The sequence below is a fragment of the Amblyraja radiata genome, chromosome 29 (genome assembly GCF_010909765.2).
Source record: "Amblyraja radiata isolate CabotCenter1 chromosome 29, sAmbRad1.1.pri, whole genome shotgun sequence".
In the NCBI taxonomy this organism is placed as follows: Eukaryota; Metazoa; Chordata; class Chondrichthyes; order Rajiformes; family Rajidae; genus Amblyraja; species Amblyraja radiata.
In genome coordinates this window covers 24,740,806-24,753,848 of record NC_045984.1, presented here as the reverse complement: position 1 = coordinate 24,753,848, position 13,043 = coordinate 24,740,806, and the positions used below count along the sequence as shown (strand labels likewise).

Here is a 13,043-nt window from a genome sequence, read left to right as displayed (position 1 = left end):
ATATCCACAACGCTGTTTGGGAGGGAGTTCCAGGATTTGGCCCAGCAACATTGAAGGAATAGTTTAAGAAAGAACTGCAGATGCTGGAAAAATCTGAGGTAGACAAAAAATGCTGGAGATATTCAGCGGGTGAGGCAGCATCTATGGAGAGAAGGAATAGGCGACGTTTCGAGTCGAGACCCTTCTTCAGACTGAAGAAGTATATTGTGAAGGAATAGTGATATGTTTCCAATTTATGATGATGTGTGACTTCCAGATGGCAGTGTTTTTTTTTAAATTTTTGCTCCTGTCCTTCCAGGTGGTCAAAGTCGTGGGTTTGTAAGATGCAGTCTAAGGAGTCTTGGCGAGTTGCTTCAGTGCATTGTGTAGATGTTACAAACTGCTGCTTCTGTGCATTGTTGGTTGGCGGAGTGTGCGGATTGTTGTGGATGTGGTGCCTATTGAGCAGGTTGCTGTCAATATGGTGTTGACCTGCTTGAATAGTGTTGAAGCTGCAATCACCTAGGCAAGTGAAGAGCATCCATAACACTCGTGACGAGCTTTGTAGATGGTGCATTATGTGGAGTTAGGAAGTGATTTGCTCACCACAGGATTCCTCACCTCTGACCTGCACTTGCAGCCCTATTGTGAATATAATAGTTGCTCCAATTCATTTTCTGGTCATTGACAACTCTTGGATATTGATAGTAGGAGATTCAGTCATGGTAATGTCATTGAACATTAGGGGATCATTGCTGGATTTTCTCTGGGAGGATATTCTTATTGCCCAGCACCTGTGTGTGGCATGTGAGTTATCTTAGTTCAGAACTTTAAAGTTTACTCTTTGTGACAAACTTATTTTTTGATCCTGAGCCATAGAAATGTTTTGTCTAATTTAAGCAATGTATACCACTTTAAATTCTAAATGAATTCACATTATCTTGGTAAATGGTTCTCAAAGGATTCTCACTTAAAGAAGTTCCATAAAATTACCGAACTGCCAATTTGACCATTCATTCTCCAGACACACTTCTCTTCTTCCCCTCTTTCTCTCCCAGATATTCGCATGCATATACACAGTTTTAAAGGTTGTCACATTTTGTTGACAAGTCTTGCTGAAGTCTTGCACAATTTATGAGTAAAATTTTTTTTTTTATCTTCACTTATACCGGTTACATTTAAGTAGTCCACAGAAATATTGTGCAAGTTGTGTGGAACCATTAATCTTTCTGGAAGTTTTATTTTCCAGCTCATTAATGGCAAGTGCAGCATACTAATGAGGTCTCAGTTTGTGAGCTTCTCTGCCTGTATAATTCTGATGCACGAGGCAAAAGATAGTCCTGTATTTATATCGTGTGTTCATCTTCTTCCTACAGTCATTTATTTCCACTGTCTTCCACCAGGAGTCATTAACATGAAGCATTAACTCTTCTTTCGGTCTACAGATACCTGTCCTGAGTATTATCATTTTCATTATCATTATCATTTTCCAATGCTTTGTTTTGCAGATTTCCAGCATCTGCAAGATTTGGCTTTTAAATTACTAATGTGAATCCTGAATCCTAATGTGATTGGTTGGAATGAATACTGCTCCAACTATTTAAAGGGAATTCGTGGACCTCCCTTGTTCGGTAATGTTACTGAAACTAATTCCAGTCCATGGTGGTTCCACAAAAATCTAGTTTAAAAACAGGACTACAGGTTTAAGCAGGGATTTTGAGTCCAACATTCTAAATGACATTTACTGGGGATTGTTCACCACTGATTAAAGTGGCGAATGTGAAGAATGATGACGGCCTCCAGGATTTTAAATTGCATTCACTGTTATACACACACTTGACCAAAACACACGGTGGTGGAGTAACTCAGCAGGTCAGGCAGCCTCGGCAGAAGGAATGGATAGGTGGCGTTTAAGGACACACCGACGCGCACAGACACACACAATTTATATTTATACCAAGTTACTGGACCTACAAACCTGTATGCCTTTGGAGTGTGGGAGGAAACCGGAGCACCCGGCGATACAAGACCGATGCTTGTACAGGATCAATCCCGGGTCTCTAAGGCAGTAACTCTACCGCTGCACCACCGTGCCGCTTCTCACACGTCAGACTTCCCACCATTCACTCCATCTACACTTTTACACTGCCTCGGAAAAGCAGCCGACATAATCAAAGACTTGTCCCACCCCAGTCATTCATTCTTCTCCCTGCTCCCTTCAAGCAAAAGTGCACAAGCACAAAGTGTGCACCACCAGACCAAGGAACATCATCTTCCCCAATGTTATCAGCCTTCTGAACGATCCTTCCATAAGCTAGGGTACTGTCTGATTCAGCTCTCCCCCATTGCAGATAAGTTGTAGAGACAAAGAGACTGGGCGTCATGGTGGCACAGCGGTAGAGTTGCTGCCTTACAGCGCTTGCACCGCCAGAGACCAGGGTTCGATCCCAACTACGGGTGCTGCCTCTGCGGAGTTTATACATTCCCGCCTTGACCACGTAGGTTTTCTCTGAGATCTATAACACTCTGAAGACGTACAGGTTTGTTGGTTAATTGGTTTGGTATAAGTGTAAATTGTCCCTAGTGTGTGTAGGATAGTGTTAATGTGCGGGGATCGCTGGTCGGTGCGGACTCAGTGGGCCGAGGGGCCTGTTTCCACGACGTATCTCTAAATTAAACTGATGCTCTACAATGCTGAGAACTGTATCCGCACTCTATCTTACTGTTTGCTCCCTATTGTACCTGAGTTTGACGATTGTATTTATGTATGGCATACCTGAGCTGTTTGGATAGCATGCAAAACAGTGTTTCACTGTACCTCAATACATGTGCCCATAATACTAAGCCTTTAATTGACTCTGCTTGTGCATTATTGTTCACAAACAAGTTACTGATCTATCTTTTACCAGTGCCTGGGCTTTTTCCAATCTACCATCAGTGTTATTAAAATCAATCTGCCTTGCACCAAATTCCCATTTATTGATGTACAGTCTCCGTCTTAATGCAGAGCTCCCCTTTGTTTGTCATTTTCAATTATGGGTACGTCCAGGGAGCACAGGCCTTGACATCAATATAAGCGGAACACTGAGGTAGGTAATGTTATGCAGCCTTCGTGGATTCATTCTGCTGATAATTCAAATGTCTTTGTGCTGGGAAAAAAAAAATGTACATCCAGTGAAATTGAATTAATCAGTACAAATTACAAGGGGAAAATGGGAATTTCATGCCAAAAATGAATTATGGAATAATTTGGGCAGAGCAGCTTTGGATTACAAGGACAATGTACTTTTTTTTTTAATGAGCATTGCGGTGCTAATACTTGGTGCTGTGGAGTAGAAACAAATCGAGTTGATCCCATCTGCTCTCTTCCACATGCCAAATAATATGAGCACCCGCGACATATTTTCCCACAAGTGGAAATACTGAAAAGTAAATTGTACACAATCGTACCCTGCAGTACTTAGCGGCCCTGTTTCTGGGGAAGTAATTGACAATGGCCATTTCTGCCTAAACTTGCAGCAGAGCAAGTCTATAAAATTGAAAAAATGATACAAGGCTTTTAAGGTTTTAAATTACAAGAATTTGCAGGATTTAAAAATCCTCCTTCTCAAGTACCAGAATATGTAGGACGTTGCAGGCTTGGTATATTGATTTAAATCTTTTCCTCCTTCCTTCCTTTATAAAAATCCCCTGTAACATTTGAACATTGCTCCATATCAAGCAGCAGGAAAGATTCAGTTTATTGTTTATAGTCATGAACCAGGGTGCAATGAAATCCTTTGCTCGCAGGAGTAAACAGTAAAAATCGTCATTATAGATGCAGCAATTAAAATAGCGACAGATACAAAACAGCAAAAGAACATTGAAAGGATTGTTCTACAATATGAATTTGTTTGAAAAAAAACAAAGTGCAGTATCTGAATAACCTTTCCCTTTGGTCCTTTTTCTTAGCAATTCTGATTTTTTTTTCTTTTAATCTACTAATAGCAACAAATATAAAGTAATTGATTTTTTTTTTTTTTGCAGGTCTACACCAAAAAGGAAAGTGGCTGTTGCATCTCTAATTTCGATTTGACCGGAGGATGCGTTGTCTCTTAAAAAATGTACAAGAGAAGACAGAAATGGGAGATTTGTCGAGACTTGTGGTGGTGCTAAACGTGGAGTAGCACATTGTTTTAACCGTGATGAAATACTAAAATTCCAAGTTTTGTCATTGTGGGTTTGCATGGCAAAGTAACCGTGGAGAAGCCAGGCTATCACAAACTTATGGATTTTGATAAGAGAGGGGGGAGGGGTGAAGCAGAAGAAGCGAAGAGAATGTCAAAGTCTGGAGGACGGGGAACCAACTGCGGCCGGAGCTCGGGGACCAGTTCTGGAGTCTTAATGGTGGGTCCCAACTTCCGAGTGGGAAAGAAGATTGGATGTGGAAACTTTGGAGAGCTTCGTTTAGGTGAGAGTCGTCAGAATTATCGCTTCCCTCTGTTTACTGCTTTACCCATTTCTGATTAAACTGGTTTGATTTTGTTTGACTTTTACAAGCTGTCTGTCTAGTAATAACACGAAGGTCTGGCACCTGGAGGTGTTCAGCATGGAAATGGGTCCTTCAGTCCAACTTGCCCATGCCGACCAAGATGCCCCATCTACGCTAGTCCCACGTTCCCACATTTGGCCCATATCCCGCTAAACCTCTCCTGTCCATGTACCTGTCCAAATAGCTAACGAACAGAAAGGTTGTAACTTTGTTCACTGCAGTGTTTATGTCCCTGATACCCTGTTATTAACTTTAACTTAATTGATCCTGTGGCTGAAAGCATCATACATCTTACAACATGCACATAATTTCTCTATATTTATCTTTTGTCTCTTCAGCCTCTTGTATCGTTTGTAATGGCACGTGTCAAATACATTAATTATGCTGTATCCTCAATTTTTTGGGGGTTTGAAATTATCTTTCTTGGTGACTCCATTATTGCCAGGAGATTTATTCTCTTGTACTGGTGGCTCTTGTACTAATCAGATCAACATTGATGTCCTTCAAATGTTGTCGAACAGCTTGTTTCCATTTGGACTAAATAATTTCTGTTAACCTTTTTTTTTTCCTGCAAGAATATCTAATCTTTTCTAATCACAGCCTTCATCCATATATTTATGCTAAATCTCCTCTCCAAATTCAAACTCATTCAGCATATTGCAGTATTTTTTTTTCGTTGAGAAGCTTTGGCAAATCTAAATTCTCATGCATTCATTGAACGTTTGAATCCACAATTCCTCATTGTAAACACATCATAACTATGGTGCCCTCCATAATGTTTGGGACAAAGACCCATCATTTATTTATTTGCCTCTGTACTCCACAATTTGAGATTTATAATAGAATAAAATCACATGTGGTTAAAGTGCACATTGACAGATTTTAATAAAGGCCATTTTTATACATTTTATACATGTAGAAATTATAGCAGTGTTTATACATAGTCCCCCTCCATTTCAGGGCACTATAATGTTTGGGACACATGACTTCACATTGCCCATGTGTGTTTAATTGGCTCTGTAATGCAGGCGTAAGAGAGCTCTCAGCACCTAGTCTTTCCTCCAGTCTTTCCATCACCTTTGGAAACATTTATTGCTGTTTATCAACATGAGGACCAAAGTTGTGCCAATGAAAGTCAAAGATGCCAATCTGAGACTGAGAAACAAGAATAAAACTGTTACAGACATCAGCCAAACCTTAGGCTTGCCAAAATCACAATCGCAAAGGGACTGGCAGGCAACGGAAGACCACAGCTGATGATCGAAGAATTCAAGATTCAAGATTCAAGATTATTTAATGACCACACAGTCAAGCTGGTGGAATTCATGTTCAGTACAGGATTTTACACAATAAGCTGATTCCAGTCATGCAGACATACAGTTTGTGGTACAGAAAAACACAGTAAGCAGAACATAACATAACAATTCTCTCTATAATAAAGAAAAATCCCCAAACACCTGTCCGACTGATCAGAATCACTCTTCAGGAGTCGGGTGTGGATTTGTCAATGACCACTGTCCACAGAAGACTTCATGAACAGAAATACAGAGGCTCCACTGCAAGATGCAAACCACTGGTTAGCCGCAAAAATAGGATAGCCAAGTTGTAGTTTGCCGATAAGTACTTAAAAGAGCAACCACAGTTCTGGAAAAAGGTCTTGTGAACAGATGAGATGAAGATTAACTTATATCAGAGTGATGATAAGAGCCATATATGGAGGAGAGAAGGAACTGCCCAAGATCCAAAGCATACTACCTCATCTGTGAAACACCACGGCGGGGGTGTTATGGCCTGGGCATGCATGGTTTCTGAAGGTACTGGCTCGCTTATCTTCATTGATGATACAACTGCTGACGGTAGTAGCATAATGAATTCTGAAGTGTATAGACATATTCTAACTGCTCAAGTTCAAACAAATGCCTCAAAACTCATTGGCAGGCGGTTCATTCTACAGCAAGACAATGATCCCAAACATAATGATAAAGTAACAAAGGAGTTTTTCAAAGCTTAAAAAATGGTCAATTCTTGAATGGCCAAGTCAATCACCCGATCTGAATACAATTGAGCATGCCTTTTATAAGCTGAAAAGAAAACTGAAGACCCAAAACAAGCATAAGCTAAAGATGGATGCAATACAGGCCTGGCAGAGCATCACCAGAGAAGCCACCCAGCAACTGGTGATGTCCATGAATCGCAGACTTCAAGCAGTTCATTGCATGCTAAGGATATGCAACAAAATACTAAACATGACTACTTTGATTTACGTGAAGCCCCTGCTCCACTTAGGAGACCTAAACAGCAACCTCTGGTGACCTTGCCGTCACCCAAAAAAAAAAATCAAGGTCGAAGTGACCTGCAACCTCCTACCACCTCCCGCGCATATGTTGAAAACCTTCCTCGACTATGAAGTAAACCGGCTTCGACTAGACCTGCGACAAAAAAATTATCGATTTTTAAAACGGCAGCCTATTTTTAGTCGAGGCCGGTTTTAATCATGATGGAAAAATAGCAGCAACCTAGATGAAGCCTTGACCACGCGGAAACCACTTTTAGGGAGAGTGACCAAAACCTCGGTGACCTCATGGAAACCTTGGGTGGCAGGCAAGGTCACCAGAGGTTGCTGTTTAGGTCTCCTAAGTGGTATAGGGGCTTTACATTGCTGTGTCCCAAACATTATGGTGCCCTGAAATGGGGGGGGGGACTATGTATTTCTACACGGTGAAACCAAAATGTATAAAAATAGCATTTATTAAAATCTGGCAATGTGCACTTCAACCACATGTGATTTTTTTTTTTGATTTTTTTTCTGTTACAAATCTCAAATTGTGGAGTACAGAGGCAAATAAATAAATGATGGGTCTTTGTCCCAAACATTATGGAAGGCACTGTATGCAGCTTTCTTATTCCTGAGCAGGTCTCTCCTTATTGCTTTTGCCTTTTAAAATCTATTAAAAAAATATGGAAGCTATTCAAATAAAAATAAAGACTCATGCCATTGTTCATGTAGGACTAGCTTCGTAAAATAAATTGCCCCACTCTTATGGAAAACTATCTGGATTAAGGCAAAGATTTGGCTTCAGGCATTAGGTTTTTATATTTTAACTGCTGCATTGTATAACATTAAAGAATTTAGTCTGCAGACAGAAGATATGCTCGGTATTTTTGGGAGTACTTTTAAGGGAAGGGGGGCCAAACGTTTCTGCATGTGGATGAAAAAGGATTCCCTCGTAATCACTTAAATGCTGTGATTTAACTTCTGGCCAAAAGTTTATTATTAAATTGCATTTAATGAAGGATTTTTCATTGATAAATGTGTATAATAAGATTTTTCTAACTTTCTAACATAAAAGATTGATGCACAATTAAAAAGGCTGTTCAAAGTAGATATTTGCCAGATCGTATATTGTCACCTGATTCTTCAGGAAAGTGCAATCAATGTTCCACAATCACCTGAATTCAGAAGTGACCTAGTGCCTTTCTAAATGAGGACTGTAAAGCATGCATATTCAAATAAAGTCAAACAGCTGAAATAAGCCCTATGGCCCAACTCATTCAAGCTGATCAAATTGCCCCATCTGAGCTAATTCCACTTGCCTGCATTTGGTCCATATCCATGTATCTGCCCAAGCGTCTTTTAAATATTGTTATTGTACCTTCCTCAGCCACTACCTCTGGCAGTTTTTTCCATATACCCACCCCCTCTGAGGAGAAAAAAAGTTTCCTATTAAATCTTCCCCTCTTGCCTTAAAACTATGTCTTCTGGTTCTTGATTCCCCCTACCCTGGGTAAAAGTCTTTACATTCAACCTAGCGATTCCCTTATGATTTTAATATGGGGGAAAAATTGGAGAATACTTAAAAATAGTTGTTTTTTTCTAATGTGCGTAAAATAACAAAAAGACTGTTAAAGTTGTTGCAGATGCGCTCCATGTTTTATTTTTGTAGGGATGGCCTGCCTCAAGCAAAATCTTGGTACTTGTTTGAAAGCTTTGTAACTTTGTGGTTGAGGCATTTGGCCAAATGACTTTGACTGCCAAATAGGATGCACCATATTTGTTTTCACCAGGACTCTGACACCCTGTTCAGACCACTGTTTGTTCGGTTAATTTATGATCAAGGATGTTCCTCTGAATTAAGTGCTCTGGGGGAAGGGTATAACAATGGGTCCAGCTAGAAAGAACATTCGGGGGCAATGTGGCCAGTTCCATGTTTCACAACGATAGGGGTGGATTAAACCTCAATCTGCAGTGACACTTGAAGTTAACATACTCGAGGTCTAAGCAAAGCTTGAAGCAACCAAGCACAAAAATAGGTTTTAGACTGGGGTCTGACCTTTTTGAAGATTTGTGCAACAAGGTTGTGCAAACCTATTTCTTGAGCTTCAGTTGAAAGAGTATAGATCTTGGATAATGGCTGAGAGCAGTTATTAGTCTCGGCCACACCTGCACCAAGCACAGCAACACAGAGCACCTTGTATCATAAGACCAGATTCAATCCTGTGATCAAAAGCAATCACAGTTGCCTGTATGCAAGTCATGTTTTTAAATGTGACCTGTACACTCCATACAGTTCTTGGCACATGATGAACAGTCAGCTTCCCATCTGCTTATGTACACGTCATGTTGTGGCCACTGCAGATTGACCTGTTTTGGGATGAATCACTTTAATTTTGAGCTCCTCTGTAAAGAGCTGCAAGCCAGAGCAATTGACAGAACCTGAAGGAGCAATGCATTTAATCTGAGGGTCTGACTAGTTTTGTGCAATTCTTTTCAACTTGTACAAACAAATATCGAATCACAAAAAGCAAATTTGCATTAAAATTCACCTTTGGCCCATTTTATAGATGTGATTTATTGCTGACCTTTTCTGGAAGTATAGATTATTAATGAATTTACATCCATGTGCATTTACAGTAATAAGGCATTGGTGATGCATTGTTCCCCTTTTAAATTTATTTTTGTTGTATACAGGAAAGAATTTGTACACAAATGAATATGTGGCCATCAAACTGGTAAGTTATATTTAATTTCCCATAAATAGGTGTAGCACGCATATTTTATATTGCTCCTAGGTCTTGCTGTGTGAGTGGCAGAACTGATTCTGAATCGCCTCCAATTAATTTCAGAAATGGGTGTACATGCCACTGTAATTGAAAATTTTTCACCAAAGTAAGGAACCTAGAAACTGCAAGCTGGTTAAGTTGTGAAAAAACAAACTGCTAGAGGAATTCATCTGGTCAGGCAGCATCTTCTGTGGATAAAAATGGACAGACCATGTTTCAGGTCTGACAACGTGCACAAATTTACAAGCAAAGTGTTTGGAGCAGTTATTGTCATCACATGAATTATTATCTATGGTGGGTACATTAAATAACACATTGTTGCATCTGTTATTACCCAAAACACAGCTACTTGACATTTAAAAGAAGCACTTTTGATTAGGTCAAGATCAAGGATTTCCAAATGTGGATGCGTGATTTCCGAAACACTGCACTTTAAGCTTCATTTCAATGCATTAAAACACATGAAGTATTATTCTTTATTTTGAATAACAATATTTGAATGGCTCGGTACATAATACCACCAGCTATTTTCATCACTAAACAGAAATACAGCCGGAAAACTAGAAACATTAATTCCGCAAAATAATAACATAAATTATTTTTAAAATGTGGATATGCAAATGTCTACCCATTTTTAATGTTAAATAAGAACCATTTGGGATTTTATGAATTTACTGAATAAATTATCAACTTGGAGAGTGCTATTCGTGTTAATGTACCCATGGTAGGTTAAGAAGTTGAATTCAATGAATCTGATAATTTCGTAGCTGGCAACACAGAGGGACAAAAAAATAAACCATGAAAGTATTCATTCAAAAGCCAAACTGCTTTAGGGAGAAAAAACTTGTCTCTCTTATCTTCAGTCTTTGTTATTTTAATTCCTTATCATGTAATCTTTCTTCATGGGACTGCCAAGAGCATTCTTCCATCTACAATAGACACAGTTAAGGGGCTGCCCCACTGCGGCGACCTAATCCGCGAGTTCAGAAGAGTTTGCCCTCGACTCGTACTCGCAGCATGGTCGTCACTAGGTCCTAGGAGGTCTTTGTAACTCTCCTTCATGCTCGAGACTAGTCCCTGCGTACTCGAGGCCTCGCTAGGTCGCGTATTTTTCAACGTGCTGAAAAATGCTCACAAGTTTTTTTTTTTTAAAAGGTCGCCATGGAAAAAATTGATTTTTTTAATTTTATTTTTCTCGTAGGTTTAGTCGAGGTAGGTTGTAGTATGTCAGCATGTTATTCGTAGGTAATCAAGGGTAATCGTAGACAGTCTTCAACATAGTCGAAGGGAGGTCGAAGGAGGTCGTCTTCACTCTCCGCTATTCGGTGTCCAATTTTCCCCAAAGCTAGTCGAAGCTAGTCTTCAACATAGTCGAAGCTAGTCTTCAACATAGTCGAAGGAGGTCTTCAACATGACACTTTTTCAAACTCTCCTAAAGTCTTCTAAACTCGCCAATTAGGTCGCCGCAGTGGGACAGCCCCTTTAGAGCAGTAGACCTCCTAGGACCATGTTCGCATTACCCACGCCCCAGGATCTTCATTGAAATTGGTATTATTTTATTCTCTGAACAACTTTCCACAAAGTAACAAAAATGCTTTATAGGGCATTGTTATTGATTTTTTTTTTCTCTTTGACTAACTCATTAAAGCGAGACAATGTATTGATTGGTACAGTTAACTGGACATTTTTAAAGTAAATCAGGAGTGGAGTAAAATACTTCAGCAGAAGTGTGGGCGTGTTTTTTTTTTGCCTCTAGTCATACCACATGGTGAGATGACAAATCTCAATTTGAATGTTTCTTATGCCTCCTGGTGGTCAGTACACACCTACTTTTCTCCATTTAATGTTAAATTTGCTTTTAGCATCTAAAGTGAGATTGAGACCTGTTTGACAACAGATCCTGGGATTTAATATTCAGACCTATCTCGAATCCAGTAAGTTCAGCAAGATTTAATATCTGTGCAGCAAATTTGTAACTAGAAACCCTCGAACTATCTTTAATTGGACTGTGCTGGACTTTATTTTGTACTAAACATTATTCCCTTTATTTTGTATCTGTGCACTTGTGGATGGCACGATTGTAATCATGTAGTCTGGATAGCAAGCAACAAAAGGCTTTCATTGTACACGTGGCAATAAACTGCCAAGCTCAATTGTTCAGTGACAACTGAGTTTCTAGCAAGTAGTGTACATTGGAGAAGCATGTATTAATTGAGCTGGATCATGTAAATCCAGCTATTGAGCTGGATCATGTAAATGGCCAGCCAATTGTTTCCCACCCGGATTATCTGACCTCTTGCTCAGTACCTGGATTAGGGTTGCCAACTGTCCCGTATTAGCCGGGGCATCCCCTATATTGAGCTAAATTGGTTTGTCCCATACGGGACCGCCCTTGTCCCATATTTGACTGCTTCTACTCGGGTCGAGGGAACTGTCGGGTCGGAGCGCTGCGTCTGGCCCAACCTCAACCGTCCCGATGTAGTGCAGCCCATGGAGTGCAGCAGCAGCGCCTCGCCCGTGGCCCCGTCGGTCGGCACCCCGGCCAGCTGTCCGACCTTCGCTTACCGCCTCCTTCTGTATTTCTACTACCCCTCCTTCTCATGGCCGATCAGCGGTTCATAAGTTGGATGGGGTGCCGGACTCTGCGCGCAATGTAGCATGCAAAGTCTGTCGTCCAAGCCAAAACTCCTCAGCTGGCCCGCCGGCTGGGCTTTGTGTGCAGTCCAGCACCTGGGCCAACGCATCATTCACCCAGCCATGGCCGAGTCGATCAACTAATTGCTGTCGGGAATTTGTCCCTTATTATGACCTGCTGTCCCTTATTTGGGAGTGAGAAAGTTGACAACCCTAACCTGGATCCACCTCTGATTGTGGGGCACCCCAGTATTTATTGGGGTGAGGGGCTGCTTAAGTTCAAAATCCAACCCCTAATTGTATGCAAGTAATACATCTTTCAATAGAATCCCCTATATTTATTCAAAAGTAAGTTAATGAAATGACCCTATCTGGGCTTTTCGGATAATGAAAGACCTAGATAGCGAGGACATGGAAAGAATGTTTCCAGTAATGGGAGAGTCTCGAACCAGAAGGCACAACCAATGAATAAAAAGTGTTCCTTTTAGAATGAGGAGGAATTTATTTAGCCAGAGGGTGGTGAATCTGTAGAATTCATTGACACAGGCGGCTGTGGAGGCCAAGACATTGGGTATTTTAAAAGTGGAGATTGATATGTTCTTGATTAGTACAGGCGTCAAAGGTTACAGGGAGATGGCAGCAGAATAAGGTTGAGGGGGGAAATAGATTAGCTGTGATTGAATGGTGGAAAATACAGAATGGCCCAATTCTGCTCCTTTGTCTAATGACCCTGGTTTTTTTTTTTTTAGTTATTCACTATATATTAATGATGTAACCTTTTAAGGTTTGCATTTTTTAATTAAATTAATTAATTTCAATCCTTTCAAGTTATTTGAAA

General features: G+C 40.3%; 1 protein-coding gene across 3 annotated transcripts in view; it reads left to right on the top strand.

Moving 5' to 3' along the window:
* Positions 1-13,043, top strand: part of csnk1g2 (casein kinase 1 gamma 2) — a 94,479-nt gene that overhangs the window by 40,418 nt on the left and 41,018 nt on the right. For all 3 annotated transcript variants that reach the window (XM_033046933.1, XM_033046934.1, XM_033046932.1), the window contains exons 2-3: positions 4,006-4,429; positions 9,480-9,520. In XM_033046933.1, coding sequence (XP_032902824.1) covers positions 4,246-4,429; positions 9,480-9,520 — 225 coding nt within the window. In that variant the 5' untranslated portion in view covers positions 4,006-4,245. The remainder of the gene's footprint in view (positions 1-4,005; positions 4,430-9,479; positions 9,521-13,043) is intronic.